Below are 16482 nucleotides of genomic sequence, written 5' to 3'. Positions count from 1 at the left end.
GAGATCAGATTTGTGTGGATGTCTTAAGACAGAAAAGTCACCTTGGGCTCTGCTGTCTGTGGGAAGGAGGTTCTAAGACGGGTCCCAAGATCCCCCCCGCCTTGTAAACCTGCAGCTGGGAGTCAAATGGATTTTACCCCCATGATTCGGTTATATTTTATGGCACAGTTGACCTTAAGATGGGGAAGGTATCCAAGAGGGCCTGACCTAACCACGAGAGCCCATTAGAAGCAGAGTTTTCTCTGGCCTGGTGGAAGAAGAGGAAGTCAGAAAGTTGAAGCAGGAAGGGCATTCAGTGCATGACAAATTCTCTGTTGCTGACTTGAAGATGGAGGGAGCCAGGCGGCAAGGGAGGCAGATGGCCTCTAAGCGCTAAGAGTGGCCCCTGGTGACAGCAGCCACAGCAAGGAGGTGGACCTCAGTCCTACAGCTGCAAGAATCGGAATTCTGCCAGCAATCAGAACGAGTCTGGGAGTGGGTTCTTTCCCAGAGCTGTCAGAAAGGAATGTAACCTGGCAGATACTTTGACGTGAGTCTTCTAAGATCCTGAACGGAGAACTCAACCACAGGGCCTGAACTTCTGACCTCCAGAACTGTGAGCAGAGGGGAACTGAGCTGTGATGGGTCCTCCCCCTGGACTTGGGCCCACGCCTCTTGCCTCAGGGACCCCACCCCAAGGGCTGGCTCTCGCCTGTGAAGGGCAGGGCCTGGGCATCCCAGTCTCCCTCAGCAACGCCAGGCTCCACAGAAGCCAGAGTTGGGCAGATAGTGGCCATGGCAGTTCAGCTACACACATGGCCCTTCTCGACCCTTCTCTGTAAACTGAGGCACTCTACCTGTTGGCCTTCTCACCAGGGGAAAATGTCATAGGAAGCTGGGAGTGCCCACCCTGAGAAGTCCTGAGCAAGGCCTTAGAGCCTGTCCTTCACTGACGCGGTGACTCAGGGCAGGCTGGAGGCTTCGTGGAGAAAACTGGACTGTGGGCCTGGCGCGGCTGGGTGGCATGAGTGCTGGGGCCCCAAGAGACAGGTCTGGGAAAGCCAGGGCTTGCTGGGTGTCCCACTGTCTGGTTAGGTGAGGCCTTGCCCTGCCTTCTAGGGATCCAACCTCCTGGATTTAGAGAAACCCTTTGTGACTCACATTTCCTGAAGGTGAATAGTTCCTTAGTAAAAGGAGGACTGACTTTCTTGGGTCCTTAATGTCCCCATCCTGGGTTCAGGGCTGGGGCTGGGGAAGGCTTCCCTGGCCTCTGCCTGCCTCTGTGAGCCCAGAGCCAGGACCCCCTCCTCTGACTCCTTCCTCACTGGACCTACCTTGGCAGCTGCTTTCCTTCCCTGACATACCCCCTACCCTGACCCTGCTCTCCATTGGTAGGGGTCGCTGAGCCCATGTCACCGTTTTGCCCTTGTTATGGGGGTTAGAAGACTGCCTTTGGCCTGGCCCAGGTGCTAACGCTTCTTTCTGTCCTTGGTGCTCTCTTCTCCCACTGCCCTGTCAGGACAGAGGCAGGGAGCGCTCACTTACTGAGGCCTCACAGTGTGCCAGGCCTCTGCTGGCAGATGACCTGCAGGGCCTGGGGACTCGGTGGTCCCTGCCCAGAACGGGGAAGGAAGGACTCTGCCTCTGGCTCAGCCACTGCTGTGAGGCCAAGGAAGCTGTGGGCACATGGCTGGGGCTTTATTACATTGAAAGTTGCCAGCTACCTGCCCTCCAGCCCCACCGTCCGGCAGGCTACGTGGGCCGCTCCTGGGGCTGGTATGCAGGGCTGGCCTGGCCCTGGCCTGGTGACAGTCTTCTCCTCAGCCTGGCCAAGGCCCGGATGGGGTTCTGAGCACAGTTGGTTGAGTGGGTCATGTCCTCCAGGGAGGACCCGCTGGGCCGACTGCAGGATGGCTGAGGTGGGGATGCCCGGCGCTGGCATGGTAGGGTCCTGCCCGCGCTGGCTGTCCTGCGGCTAGGCAGCTGCCGCCTGCCCAGGGGCCTGGGGGAGGACCAGATGGCAAGACCCCCTGTGAGTGAGGGGGACCAGCCCACCCCTGTCTGCCCCACCTCCATCAAAGCCTTACTCACCCTGGGGATGCGTTCTGGGCCTGGGCTGGGGACACTGTTCCCTGGATTCCCTTGCTGGGAGGGGCCCAGAGCTGGTCCTGGGGGATCAGCTGCAATGAAAGGCAACTTCAGAAAGGCCCAGGAAATCTCTCTACGCTGTTCAGCGAGGGTGTCATTGCCATGGAGGAGAAGGGAGGGCCCAAACCCAAACCCACAGCCCCTTCCTCTCAAGGGCAGGGTTTGGGGAGCCTTCCAGGGCCACCCCAGCCACGGTAAGTGTGGGAAGTTTGGCTTTCTGACAAGGTTCCTGGTTGTCCTTGAAATATAGGCAACAAGAGCTGGAGGGGGAATTTTGGAGCCGGTAGGCACTGTACCACCCGCATGCCTGCTTGAAACGCGGAAACCACATGTGATGAGGCAGGCTTGCAGTAGGTTCCCAGGGTGGGGTCTGAAGACCTGCTGGGTCAGGGGCCTCCTCCAAGTCCCCAGGGGCCAGCCCTCTCAGGTTGAGGAGCCAAGCTGCCCACCTTGAGGCTCCCCTGCTGGGCTACCTCCCGGATTTTGGACAGCATAGACCGGAGCCGCCCATTCTCCTCCTGCAGGACCCGGATGCGGATGTCATTGGCCTGTACCTGCCTCTCCATGTCATCTGTAACATCACCGGAGCCTGCAGGGACATACTCTCTGTTACCTCACCCTGCCAGGGCTGCCTCTGGTGCCCAGTGGAACAGGACCTCCGAGGGCACACACGCCAGCTGGGGTATGCCTTGGGTTGGTGGCCTGGCGAGCACAGGGAAGCCGAGCAGGTCTGGGGACCAGGCGCCCCCCCATCTTCCTTCTCCTGAGGCCTTGTCCTGGTTTCCCACCCCCTACCTGCTGGGAGGTGACCAGCATTGTAGAATTTGAGAGCTGAGTGGGACCTCAAGCTCACTGAAGACTTTGTAACTAGACAAGAGAGTGAATCTCTTCCAAAGCCTCCTGTTTTCAGAAGGCCAGAGAGACAGCGAGGTGTCTCAAGTCACGCAGCCAGCTCTTGGGTATGAGTCACAGGAATTCAGCAAACACGTTCTTTCCCACCACTTGGGAGATGAATGCTTTCTTTCTGACTCTGAACCTGAGCAAGTTGCTGCCTGCTTTGGTTCTCGGTCTTGTGGTTTGTGAAAGGGCTGTTACCCATCTTATGGGGTGGATCAAAGGACAACGGAAGGGCCTGGCACATAGTGCTCAGGACTGATGACTTATCGTGACCAGCTAAATTGCAGTGGATCTTCCCGACAGCTCCACAAGTGGATTCACCACCCAGGGGTGAGGGCTGGAGGGCCTGAAATGAGAACCTAGGTTGCCTGGCATCTAGTCCTCTGCTGAGACAGGTACCTAGCACTCCTGTACTATGGGGTGCGTGACACTGGACACTGGACAACTGGGGCGGTGCCCCTGAAGCTGACCCCGTGGTGTGGTTTGGGGAGACACCAGGACAGGGGACACCAGGACACTGAGCAAGGACTGGCATGTAACATGGTAAAGAGCACAGGCTACAGAGGCTGTTAGACCTACACACAGACTCAGCCATTCAACAGTGGGCAGTCCCCTCGCCTCTGGGCTTCTGTGTCCCCATCAAACAGAGTGGCTAACACATGAAGCACCTGTGTGTCCTGGGGACTCAGTAGGGACCGTGCTGCAGGCTGGGGAACTACAGACTCCAGTGTCTTGCCCAGGTGAGCCCTCAGCTACCTGTCCGGGCCACAACATGCCCTGGCCACCACCTCTGGGCCCCTACTTGGGATCTGGGCCTCGATGGGTCTGTGCAGGTCTGGAAAGGCCACCAGCAGCCGCTCCCGCTCCCGCAGCTCCACGAGCTCTCGTTCCAGCTCCGATATGGTCAGCCGCAGATCCGTCGTGGCCTGCTCCAGGCCTTGCTTCTCCCGTTGCAGGCTCTGCAGCAGCTCCTGAGGCAGGGGGAGGCTCAAGCCTTGCCCAAGGAATGGCTCCCGGCTCCTCTGGGGACACCCCCCTCCCATCTAGACACGGGACAGGCCTGCAGGCACTCCGCCTGGAGAAAGGGAAGAGCCGTCCCGCACCCTCACCCTGCTGGCTCCTACCTGCTGGGCCAGGAGCTGGCTCTGCCCCTGCTCCCTCTCATTCTGTACACTCTGCAGCTGCTCCTCCACCTGGGCCCGCCGGGCCTCGGCCTCGTCCAGGCTGCCCCGCAGCTCCTCACGCTCCCGGTCCAGGCTGTCCAGCTGCTGCAGCAGGGCTCGCTGTTTGGACTGCAGGGACTGAGCCAGGGCGGGCAGGCAGGGAAGCCGTGAGGCCCACTGGGCAAGGCCCAGCCATGGGACAGGGGAGGACACGGCATCTCTGACCCTCCTCCTTGTGCCCCGTCTGTGCAGAGAGGAGGCTGTGCACATGTGTGTAGCAGAAGGGGCCGAGGTGAGACAGGTGCACACTGCACTGGACCCCTCCAACCCAGTCAGGGCCAGGCCCCCCAACTTGTAGACCCCTACCCCTTTGGAAAGCATTTGATTGACTATCAGTCTCGTCCCCTCTCTTTCCAGTCACAGTCTCCACTGGGAGAGGAATTCTGGGCATACATTTTCTTCTCCTTAGGTCTCCCGTGTCCCATCAGCCCACCTCACTTGGGACCCACTTTTCCTGACACCCACTGAGTGCAAAGCAGGAAGAACCAGTGCCGGTCTGCTCCAAGTCCTGGCTCTGCCTCTGGCTAGCTGTGCAGCTTTGGGTAATTTCCTTAACCTCCCTGAGCCTCAGTCTCCTCATCCATAAAATCGGGATGATGAGAGTATCTACCTCCTATTGTTGTGGTGAGGAAGAACAACAAGAGGGCTACAGAGTCTGAGGCCCTGCACCTTGTTCACAGCACATATCTGATACCTGGTGACCATGACTGTTCGCAGGGCACTGAGAAAAGCACCTGCTTGGCATTGAAAGGCTTTCTCAGCCTGGGCCATGCCTGATGGTGGGGACTTCTACCTGGGGTCTTGCTTTCCCCGCCGAGCCTCTGAGAGTAAGACCAGTCAGGACAGTTCTCAGCCCTACCCCTGCTCTCGGTGGCAGGTCACTTGCTCCCTCAGCCCTACCCTTAAGGATTCCTACAAGGCCCCAGTGCCCAGGGCACAGCTGTATCCTGGGCCTCGGTTCACCCTTTGTCCTCCCTGTCCTTCCTCTGACTGATGGACTAATCATTAGCCCTTGGCATCCAGTTCAAAGGCCACTTCCTCCCAGAAGCCATCCTGGATTTCCACAAACAGATGGGGCTGTCCCTCTGTGGACCCCTGCAGTACTTTCCCCGCACCTCTTAGCCATCTGATGGCAGAGCTATGGTGGCCTAGCTGCTTGTCCTCAAGGGGTGGCGGGGCGTTCCTCCAGAACAAGGCCTCCTTTGGCTGTATCTGTCCCTGGATCAGTTTCCCCAGGGCCCGGGGTTCAGGGGAGGGCTCAAACTCTTGGTAAAGATCAAACAAAAACCTGGGTGTGTGTTTGGGAGCAAGGTACCCCACCCAGGTAAACCCCCACCCCCCACCAGTGGAGCTCTCTCTTCCTGCAGCCTACGTCACAGACACCCCCAGGTGCTGGGGGCCTCACCTCCTGGTGGCGGACCATGCTGTCAACACGGGCCTTCTCCTTGTCCAGCTCTGTGCTGGCCCAGCGGATCTGCTGGCTGGCCCCATCCAGCCGCCCTGCTAGCAGCTGCACCTGCTCCTCCAGCTGCTGCACCTGCCTCTCGGCCTCTGCCCTGCGCTCGGCCTCCTCTTGAAGCTGCCGGGCCTTTGTCTCTGCAGGATTGAGTGGGCACGGGAAGGGGGAGAGCAGGCGAAGCCTGGGTGCAAGTCCCCGCACTGCCTCTGACCCAGGATGGGACCTGAGGTGGGGTGCGAGGGGTCACAGCCTGTCTCTGCGCCTCAGCGTCCTCAGCACAAAATGCGGCTCTCAACCCTTCCACGGAAACAGAAGGTGCTCTCTGGGTGGGAGGTGGCACCCCAACTCCGGCCATCACCCAGCAGTGTGGCCAGTCAGGCCCCATCTCATGGTTCCCAGAAGCCCGGGAGACAGACAGAGGGTGCTCATCCAGCTGCACCACCGAGCACAGCACAGGGGGTACAGGGCCACATGATGGGGGTTCCTCACCTATGGCCTGCATGGATTCCTGTTGCTGCTTCAGCTCCCCCTCCAGGGTGGCCACCTTCGTCTTGAGGTCACTTGTTTCTACGGCAGTCGAGAGAGAGAGGCCCTTCAGAGGCTCCCTTGGGCCTGGCCGGTGCCTTCACGCCCAGCGCACCCTGCAGCGTCGGGGCAGCCGGTGCTGTGTGGAGTGGCTGCCTGGGCCTGAAGAAGGTGCCAGAAGGCCTGGGCTCCCCTTCCCCCTCCTTCCTATTGGCCGGCTGCCAGGTCTCTACATGGCTCTGGGCCTCCACAGAGGTGACAGGCTCAGGAAAGTGACCTGCCCAAATCCCTCAGGCCTCCCACCACCAGCGGGCACTGGCTGTCTCTCTGCCTCAGCTCCCCCGGGGGTCCCCCTCAGGGACACACAGGAGTGGGCAGATGAACTCCCCGGCTCCCGTGCCCTCGGAGGGGCCAGCCCTGAGGCACGTGTTCTACACCACCAGCTCCAGTGCTCCCCGGTGGGACGAAGCTCCGGTTGCCTGCAGGGTAAGCAGCTTGCTGAGCTGCCTTCCCTCGGTGTCTCTGACCCCACTGCCTAGCCTGCGTTTCTTCACCCCAGCGATGTGTCCCTGCAGCCCTGTGCTAGGGCTGCAGCAGGGCCCAGGGACTACGGGCCCAGCCTCCGGGGCACAGACCTGTGAGCAGCTGCTGCCTGTTACGCCCCCACTCCACCAGCTGCCGTGCGGCCTCGTCCGCCTGTCGCCGCCGCTCCCCCTGCTCCTCCTGCAGGGCTTGCTCCAGCTGGCCCACCTGCTGCTTCAGCCCGTCCTTCTGCCCCTCGGCCTCTTCCAGCTGGGCCCTGAGTGGCCCAACAAGCTGACTGAGGGCCTCCACGTGCTTACTGAGGCGGGTCAGGTCTTTGCTCTGCTCTGCTGCCCAGTGGCCCACGGTGGCGGCCGGCAGCGGCCTGAGCCCCATGCTGTCCTGCACCAGCTGCTGGAACTGGCCTAAGGACGAGGGCAAGTTCTGGCTCTGACACAGGCCTATGAGCACCTTGCCCACCTCCCGCAGGCTGCCCTGGACGCTGGTGCATGCATCACAGGGCACCAGGGCCGTCTCCACCGTCTGGGAGTGAACGCTCCTCCTGTTCTTGGCAGTCCTGGCTGGACACTGCGGGGAGACTCTGACGGGGAGGCTGTCCGGCTCTTGGCAGGTCTGGGGCAAGCCTGGCGTCGGGGAGGGGGGCTTGATGAACTTGGCAGTCACAAATTCAGGGCTCCTGGCTGGCTCGCCCTTGGCTGTGGGCTTGGAGGTGAGGTTCTCCCCTTGGTTTACCCTTTTCTGTGGTCAGGAAAAGAAAGGGAGAGCAGATGAGGGAGATGGGCCTGGGAGGGGATCAGTTTCCTGGGGATTATTCTGTGCAGCCTCTCCTGATGCTCAGACCCTTAGAGGTTATCTGACACCAATGTGAACGAGAGAGAGAACCTTCTTTCTTCGCTGCCTCAACTTACCAAGCAGGCCAACTCTCTGCTGCCCCTGTCCCCCTCCCCAGGCTCCGTGCAGTTCCGTGCGTGGTACGAGAGTGTAACAGTGAAGCCACCAGCTCCGTGCTGGTTACGGGGTTCTTGCCCAGTGGACCTGCTTGTTCTCATGTCACCATAGCAGCTCTCAGTTTTCCTTTCCTCCCTATTATGGTGATTGTGGTCCTCATGGGGATTTGTGAAGATTACAGGATAAGCCATAACAAATGGTGCGAACATTTAACAGTATCACCCAACAACGCCCCGAGACGTAGAGACTGTTATTATTCCCACTGTACAGATGAACAAAGTGAGGAGCAGGGTAGGCTCAGCATAAACAGCAGAGCCAGGGAGCCCAGACATGACCCCCAAGGCCTGCAGTGCTAACTGCGCGCTGCAGGGGCCTTGACTGGGAGGCTCCAGAGTTGACACTGTACCCCTTCAGACAGCGTGAGGCCAGTGAAGGTGTGCACGCGTGGTGTGCAAGGAAGCTGGGACTGGGGCAGGGCGGACAGGTGTGAGGGTGACTAACCCACCTGGGGAGCTGCCTGCTGGTAGATCACACCCAGCCTCAGCAGGCTGTTCCAGAAGCGCCGCACCGTGAGCCCCACAGACATGCAGGGCCCCACAGCCCGGGTAGGGGGCACTGTCTGCTCCGGACCGAGGTCCTCCAAGAAGCTCGTGCAGCTCTGCAGCAGCAGCAGCAGCCTGCGGGCAGGACGGCAGGGTCAGCTAGGGTAGAGCCTGGCACCAGCGTGCTGCGCGCCACACAACTAGCAGCCTCTGCTCTGTGGACCCGGGGGGCCTTAGAACATGCTCTGCTGGACCGGCTTCAAATCCAAGAGCCACTTCCTCCAGGAAGCCCTCCCTGGGGGCTGAACTTGGGGGCGTCTTCTGGGCCTCCTGGCCGATAGCACTTCCGCCTGGCTGTTCCCCACCACACTGGGATGCTCTGGCCGACTGGGTCTCGCTTCAGTTGTCCTGCGCGTGCTCCGAAAGTGCTGGGTGGGTGGCGCCATTACATCACGTGGCTCAAGCCTTCACCTTACAGAGGACAGAGCTGAGCCCCTGGGAGCGGAGGGCCTGCCCACAGCCTCAGGGTGAGCATGCAGGGCTGGGGCGCCTGCAGCTTCCTGATTCTAGTCAGGGTCTTCTCCTGCCCGGCAAGCTGCTTCTGTGACATCGGAGACGTGAAGACAGCTAGGGGTCTATCCTGACTTCAGTGTTCAAAATTAGAGTCGGGCTACTTTTAAGGAAGAGAGGCATGAGAAGGACAAGTTTGTATGTGCATGGGAACCAAACTCTTTTAAAGGAAGAGGTATTGTATTTACAAAACATACTGGGCAGGTAAGTGACCTTGTCTTGTTCCAGGTGCAGAGGGGTCATCCTAAACTCACTAGGGTCTTGGGCAGAAAAGGCCTGGGGGAGGAGACACCAACTGCCTCCAGGCCCTGCCCCTCGCTGAGCTGAGGTGTCTTTCTCTGTGAATGGGGACAACTGTGCCGGTTGCAGTGCTGTGGGCAGCACGGTGTGGGGCGGGGGGGGGGGAGGGGCGGGCGCCTGGAAAGAAGACAGAGCATGGTCTTGACAGAGGGGGTGGGAAGACATGTGAGCAACAGCTTCACAGGGGCATAGGGAGACTGGGCCTTGATGGATGAGTGGGGCTTGGCCAGACCAGGAAGGACGGGCAGGGCGTTCCTAGTAGAGGGTGGCAGGGAAAAAGCAGGTGTGTTCGGGGCGCCTGGGTGGCTCAGTCGGTTAAGCATCTGCCTTTGGCTCAGGTCATGATCCCAGGGATCATGGGATCGAGCCCCACATCGGGCTCCCTGCTCAAGGTGGAGCCTGCTTCTCCCTCTCCCTCTGTTCCTCCCCGCCCCCTACTCATCTGCTCTCTCTCTCTCTCTCTTAAATAAATAAATAAAATCTTAAACAAACAAACAAACAAACAAGAAGGAAGGTGTGTTCTGTGCTTATACATGTTTAGCCTCTCACGGGTTCCAAATACTTTCATACTGAGGGTGCCTCCATGCCTCTAGGTGGTTACCCTGGCTTCTTTGTCCCCAGGCAGGTCATGCCCAAACTGTCCTTGCCTGTCAGGTCTCCATGATTTCTGTGTATGGTTTGGTCACAGGGAACCTGGGTGGTGGTCCCCAGGAAGTGGAAGGCTGATGGCCATGTTAAGTTTAATGAGAGCGTAGAACTAGAGGGGCTGTGGGGCAATCTTCCCAACAGGGCCAGAATCTGGAAAAACACATCCCATGTCTGACCTTGTGACACACACTGGGAATGGCACAGCCCATAAGACACCAGGAAAAAGGGCCTGGGACGGAAACTCTGAGCAGCAGCTGTGGTGTCCCCAATGCACGGAAGGCCTAAGGAGGCGGCCAACAGAAGCTGGAGAGGTGGCCCTCAGAGCTGCAGTGCTGCAGAGACCAACAGGTCTCCCTGAGGGCAGACAGGAGGGGAAAGCACAGCACGCCACACAAGCTGAGATGGCGATGAAGGCCTTGAGGTGGCAGGCCTCTGGATCCCTGCTGGGGGGGGACGGGAATTCCCGAGGCTGGTCTACCGGTTTAAGGGGCAGATGCCAGCATCCCGAGATCACCAGGTTCGGTCAAGGCCCTCACCTGTCGATGACCAGCTCCAGCAGAACAGCATGGGACAGCTGCGTGAACTCGGGGTCACCCGGCACATGGTCATAGTGCTCTAGCAGGGCCACCATGTCCAGGTCGCAGGCCACGCGGTCAGGGAACTTCCAGGAGGGAAAGTGCACAGGCCCGGCTCGAGAGAACACATCCACGATGGCGCCCTGCAGGTCAGTAAGATCCTTGCGCAGACTGTCCATGCAGGACTGGCTGCCCAGCAGGTACGCCATCCTCGAGGCTCCTGGGGTGAGCAGAGAGGGTCCCCGTTAGCCAGAGCCATGTGGCTGCTGCTGGAGGAAACTTCCTAAAATCCCGCTCTGCCCAGTCGGTCCTAGGCCAAAAGTCCAACCTAGACCCTGGGGAGAAGTCTTTCCCGGGCCCAGGCCATGGGCCCATACCTGGTACTGGAGAGACCTCACCATAATCCCGCTCATCCACCCTGCCCCACGTCTATACTGCCAGTTCCCTCCGAGGGCCTGTGTGTGCCAGACCCCTGCTAAAGGCTGGGCAGATACAGCTATGAATAAGAAGCACCCACAGTCCTTTTCTCCCTGCGCAAACCATTGACTAGGCAACTGACGACTAAGAGAAAGTTGTAGCTACAGCGTGACAGGACAGTGCTGGATCCTGCTGGATCTCCCACCTGGACCACCGCAGCTGTCTCTGGCAGGGCCGCAGGGCTGCCCCCTCCAAATGACACACTTCAGCTCTAGAGATCTGGCCCAAACCGGATCTGATCAGGTCACGCTGGCCAACGCCCCTCATGACTCCTAAGGGAGAAAGGCCACCTCTGGCCGCAGTCTCCCCGCAGCCCTCTCTGGTCCCCACACCACCACCCCACACTCTGCATTCCAACCCCCGTCAGCTCCAAGCAGCAGCTCAGGTGCAGGCACTCATTTCTGAACCTGGGCCCATCTGTCCATTCTGTCTGAAACACGCTTTCCTCATCCAATTCCCATCTGCCTAATTCCTCCCATCCTTCGGGCTTCCTGGATATCACCTCCTCCAGGAAGCCTTCCCTGAGCACCCTCCAGGCTAGGTGAGATCATGTCTCTGGGCTTTCCCCCATCTGGGCCCTGATCCCTCTCTGCTGGAATGGCCTCCACGCTCCAGGCCAGGTCCCCAGTCCACCTTAGCCACTGTGGTATCCCCAGTATGGCCAGCCTAAGGCCTGGCCCATGCTAGAGGCTCACTGGCAAGTGAATGACTGAGTAATTGAATAGAGAAATTGAAAAGAATCCACAAAGAAAAATTTAAATACATTGATTTTGGAGGGGGGAAACAAGTCTTAAGGTGTAAGAGAGGAAAACCTGAAAATTTGTATCCATACCCAACCCAATCACTCTGGTGATAGGGGGCCCATTATATGTGAATGCAGAGAGTCCCAGTCCTGCCTTTTCCTGGCTGTGTGGCCTCAGGCAAGTCACTGTACCCCTATGAGCCCTAGCTGTCTCAGTTGTAAGATGGGGACACGATCCCCAACCAGGCCGGGTAGTTGTGAGGTCATTAAAGGCATCCAAGAGTAAAGTGCTTGGGGCGCCTGGGTGGCTCAGTTGGTTAAGCGACTGCCTTCGGCTCAGGTCTTGATCCTGGAGTCCTGGGATCGAGTCCCACATCGGGCTCCCTGCTCAGTGGGGAGTCTGCTTCTCCCTCTGACCCTCCCCCCTCTCATGCTCTCTCTATCTCATTCTCTCTCTCAAATTTAAAAAAAAAAAAAAAAAAGAATAAAGTGCTTGGTGCAGGGCAAAGACACCAGTAAAAGTGCTCGGGCAGTAGGGACCATTAGTCTAGTGATTACTACTCTTAGCAGTAGCAACAGCAAAGACCATCCTTGTCTGTAGCCACTGCCTGCCTTCTGTATGTCCCCTTTCCCCCCTGCAGCCCACACAGAATGCTTCTCGTCCATCTCTGGAGTCTGTGGACATCTGAAGCCAATGATTTGGATGAATGGCCCCTGGTCCTTGACTCAGAAGGTGGAGAAGCATGACACTGTCCTGGCCCCTCCAGTGGCTCATCACAGGCCTTGCCAGTGTCACCCTCTTCTCTCTGTTCAAAGCTGGGCAGCCCTGGTCTCTCCCCACCCTGCAGCAGGGTCTCTTGTCCTCTGTGGATTTCTCAGCAGCAGAAAGTGCTTCCTTGTACCACAGCTCCTCCCTGCAGTGTGGGGGCTGCGTGGGCAGTATTTAGGCCATGGTCGGTCTCTCTGATCCCCAGCAAGTCCAGGCCTGGTGGAGGAATCTCTCTTCCTCCGACCTACTTCCAGCTCAACCTCACTCATCCCAGAAAATGGCACCCCGACTATGTGCAACGGGGCACTTCCTCGGATTCCCTTCCTTTACCCCCATCCAAGCACCTAGGGCTGCCAATCCCATGTCCAGACCACACTGAGAACCCACCACTGTGTTCGCCGTGCTGTTCCCTACTCCATCTTCTCCCCAGACTACTGCCACAGCCTTCTGAGGGGTCACCCTCATCCTTCTGCCCAGCACCACCTCGTCTGTCTGTATATGGCCAGAGTGATCATTTAAAAGGCAACTCACCCCCCTGCTTAGAGCCCTTGAATGGCTTTCTATAGAATAAACACTGGAACACTTCCCTGGGTTCTGGCCCTGGGTGGTCTGTTCCCACCTCAGCATCTTACCACCCAGAATGTGCCTTTTCCTCCCCACACTTCCTCCAAATAACACACCTCCCACAGGTCCCCAGGCCAGGTGAGTTCACCTGTTACATATTCTCAGAGCATTCTGTTCTTTTCCCTCCCAGCATACGCCACACTGGCACTGAATTATTATTTGAGTAATTATTTGCAGTTGGCAATCTGTCTCCCTACAAGTGCATGGACTGTCTTTTGAGTTCATTGTGGTATGACCTGGCCACGTGGGCCAAAGGACTTAAGGGCCAGCTGCTGCCCACAGGTCCGGGACACTCAAAGGCACCCAGGGGTGATTCCTGAAGACTGAGCCAGCCTCTCAGGCCTCCCAGAGGACTGGGCCCTGGCCTCACCTCTGCGCAGGTGCCTGCCTGTGAAGCTGGATGTCTGGCTCTCAGGCTAGCCTGTGGGCTCTGGGGCTCAGGTCAGAGGCTCATCCAGGTGCCTGGTTTTCTGTCTCCAGTGCAGGGCTGGCCCCGAGTAGCTCTTCAATCCCTGAGAATGGATAAAGGCAAGAGTGAGTGAGTGGGCAATTAGGGAGGCTTCCTGGTGGGGCAGGGAGGAGGCTGTCCCAGAAGAAGGAGAGGGTGTCCCGGGCTGGAGGAATGGAGCAAGGGAAAGCTCATCTGGGGTCATCTGTCTTGAGCCCGAGCACAGAGGTTGTGCTTTAACAGTGCTAGGCTCTGACCACAGAACCTACTGTGTGCTACTTCCTGAATCTACCTCCTTTATACAGACGAGGAAACTGAGGCTCTGGAAATTAGGGGATTAACTCAGGGTCACTCAGAGAGCTAGGGTTCTTGAATCCAACATCTCTGCTCTGTCTTCAGGCCATGATGCTTCTAGGGCAGCACTGTCCAAAAGGAATATAATGCTAGCCACACGTGGGATTTTAAATTTTCTACTAGCCACAAAAAAAATAAAAAGAAATGGGTAAATTAAATATTTTATTTAACCTAATAAACCCCAAACACCATCACTTCAACACGAAATCAATATAACACCATTAAGGAGATTATTTTACAGTGTTTCCTCCATTCAGTCTCAAAATCCAGTGTCTCTCTGATACTTACAGAACATCTCAGTTCGGGCCAGTCACCATTTTCAAGTGCACCACCACATGGATGGGTGGCCACCGTACTGAACAGTGCAGGTATAGAGGGTCAGATCCTCTGTGTTCAGTAAGCAAATGATTACTGCGTACCTTTGACATCCTGGGCACCGTGTCAAGAAAAGCGTCAGAGAAGGCCATGCAGAACCCTGTCCCTAGGAGCTACTGTCTACCTCTCAGGATCTCTACAGGGGGCAAGTCTTTGGTATGTCAGCTCTGTCAGTTTCACCCACAGGGCCAAGAGTATCTACTCTACAACACTCACAAACACACACAGGCCCACATCCCTGTACACATATGTCAGTGTCAGACTCTTGTGAGATATTGCCACTTGTGAGATTTTATATCCCCAAGGAATGAGGCAGAAACAAACGGAAAAAACAGACTGACATATTCTGGGTTTCCTTCCTGGAATGGGAGGGAGGAAAGCAAGCAAGCAGGCAAGCAGTCCCGCCCTGGGAGGAGGCATATTCAGGTGGCAAAGCACCTAGGACTCGGGAGCTTGTCTGTGAAGACATCGAGAAACACGGACCTGTTCACCCTCAAATAACTACAGCTGCCATCTGGGGCCATCCGAGATACCAACTCCTGTTAGATTCTGGTTCTAATAAGCAACCACAAATGCTAAAGCATCAATAATATGTAAGAGGAAAACACAACCTTGAAAAACATCCAAGGTTACCTTATGTCATTTCTTCTGAACATTGGGATTTGCCGTTATAAACATGGCTTGAGAACCACTTCAGTGTGTGGCAAGTGAAGGAGCATTTGTAATTCTTTTCTCTGTAATTCCTGGGTCTTGAGTGGAACCCTCAGCCTAAAGCTGCTAACCCTGCACTGACCATTCCTGAGATCGTATGGGTGATGGCACTAATTGGGCCAACACTGCCCTGAGGAAGGAGCAGCCCCTAACTCTGCCCTCTCCTCAGTTCCCTCATGCTCAAGATGGACTTTTGACTTGCAGAATAGGGAAGGAGTCTTTCCTCCACTCCCATTCAACATGCAAGCCCCTTCTTTCTCTGAGTCATAGGACTCTACCCCTCTGGTAATGATTAGGCCTACCTCCTGGCCAGTGTCCCTGCTGAGATTCAAGGTCACCACCATGAAAACACTTTGGAAACTCTGAAACCATCTATAAATCCCAGCTGTCAGCCTCTGACTCAGGACTGCTAATTGCCTGGATCCCTGGGGACAATGAAGGGACTGAGTGAAGACAAAGGAATAAGTAGCTGCACTAGTAGAGGAGTAAGAATGGCCTGGGTTTGGATTCCCACGCCACCAACTCTGAACTTCACTGTCCTCATCTGTAAATAGATTGCTATTAGAAATTAGTGATGTAGGGAAGCCTGGATGGCTCAGTTGGTCAAGCTTAGTTCATGATCCCAGGGTCCTGGGATGGAGTCCCGGCTCCTTGCTTAGCCAGGAGCCTGCTTCTCCCTCTGCCTGCCACTCCCCCTGCTTATACTCTCTCTGTCTCTCTGACAAATAAATAAATAACACTTAAAAAAAAAAAAAAGAAATTAGTAATGTAATGCATGTAGTGTTTGGCACAAGATCTGGCCAGGTAAATGTTCAATAAATCCTAGCTATCATTATCATTCTGTTAATAATTACAACAATGACATAAACCAGCTATGAAGTGTGTGTATGTGTGCGTGTGTGTGTGAAAAAGAGATGGGGTAAGACACTTGGGAGGGCATCTCTTCCTATCCCGCCTCCATTTCACAGGTGAAGAAACTTAAAACTATCCAGGCAAGGGCTAAAAGCCGGCGGGCAGTCTGCAGCTGGGATGGAGGGGAGAGGGGACAAGGAGGACAGGATCTCAGAAGAGGAAATGCGAACGGCGAGATTCGAGGTGAACTCGGGGAAGCTAGGGAAGTGGTCAGCAAGAACGTACCTTTGGGAAAGAGGGATGGAGCTTAAAAAAGTCTTGATTCGGGACTGTCCGCGGGGCTTGAGGGCGGGGCTATGGAAGGCAGAGGGTGGAACCTAGAAAAGGCAGTCCCACCGTTAAAAGGACCAGTGGGAATTAGGCCTTGGGACTTAGGACTTGGGAAGGGGATCTGGAGGAGGTAGACGTGAAGCGAAAGAAGAGGTTAAGGAAGGAGGGAGGCCGGACTTTGAGGAGGCAGCCTGGAGGGGAAGGGACTCTCCAAGATGACAGGCCAATGGGAGGGAGAGACGAACCCACCTTTGGAGTAAAGGAGAGGGGGCCAGGGCCGTGGGGTGTGTGTGAAGAGCGTCCGGCGGGTGATGCAGAACGTCTTCCCAGTCTCCTTCGTCCCAGCCTCAGCCCTGGTGGTCTGGGCGGCTCATAGAACTGCCCCTGGCGCGCCTGAGTCTCCCGGGATCCCCCACAAATCCTAGCCGGGTGCCTCGACCGCT

General features: G+C 57.0%; 1 protein-coding gene across 2 annotated transcripts; it reads right to left on the bottom strand.

Annotated features, from left to right (window-relative positions):
* Window positions 1-1552: 1552 nt before the first annotated feature.
* CCDC157 (coiled-coil domain containing 157) lies at window positions 1553-16365 on the bottom strand. 2 transcript variants are annotated; one of them, XM_035017365.1, is made up of 12 exons: window positions 16289-16365; window positions 13340-13481; window positions 10319-10577; window positions 8228-8399; window positions 6867-7512; window positions 6196-6273; window positions 5653-5843; window positions 4149-4325; window positions 3827-3995; window positions 2577-2716; window positions 2071-2159; window positions 1553-1981 (listed from the first exon to the last, which is right to left on the bottom strand). In XM_035017365.1, the coding sequence occupies exons 3-12, from the start codon at window positions 10564-10566 to the stop codon at window positions 1732-1734; spliced, it is 2160 nt and encodes a 719-aa protein (XP_034873256.1). In that variant the 5' UTR covers window positions 10567-10577; window positions 13340-13481; window positions 16289-16365; the 3' UTR covers window positions 1553-1731. The 2 variants fall into 2 exon arrangements, with proteins under 2 accessions (XP_034873256.1, XP_034873257.1); XM_035017366.1 differs by lacking the exon at window positions 16289-16365 and adding an exon at window positions 15995-16115.
* Between the last annotated feature and the right edge of the window lie 117 nt (window positions 16366-16482).

This window comes from Mirounga leonina, unplaced genomic scaffold (assembly GCF_011800145.1).
Source record: "Mirounga leonina isolate KUSES-001 unplaced genomic scaffold, KU_Mleo_1.0 Mir_171, whole genome shotgun sequence".
Taxonomy (NCBI): Eukaryota; Metazoa; Chordata; class Mammalia; order Carnivora; family Phocidae; genus Mirounga; species Mirounga leonina.
The sequence above is the reverse complement of the archived record's forward strand: the minus strand, read 5'-3'. Positions and strand labels throughout refer to the sequence as shown.

Excerpts from the sequence above, each read along its gene's own strand:
- CCDC157 (XM_035017365.1), bottom strand. The coding sequence starts at position 10,566 with ATGGCGTACCTGCTGGGCAGCCAGTCCTGCATGGACAGTCTGCGCAAG. Across the intron at positions 3,996-4,148 it reads GCCAGCTCCTGGCCCAGCAG|GAGCTGCTGCAGAGCCTGCA; the intron begins GTAGGAGCCAGC and ends CCCCTGCCTCAG. Across the intron at positions 2,717-3,826 it reads CATCGAGGCCCAGATCCCAA|GCTCCGGTGATGTTACAGAT; the intron begins GTAGGGGCCCAG and ends ATGTCCCTGCAG.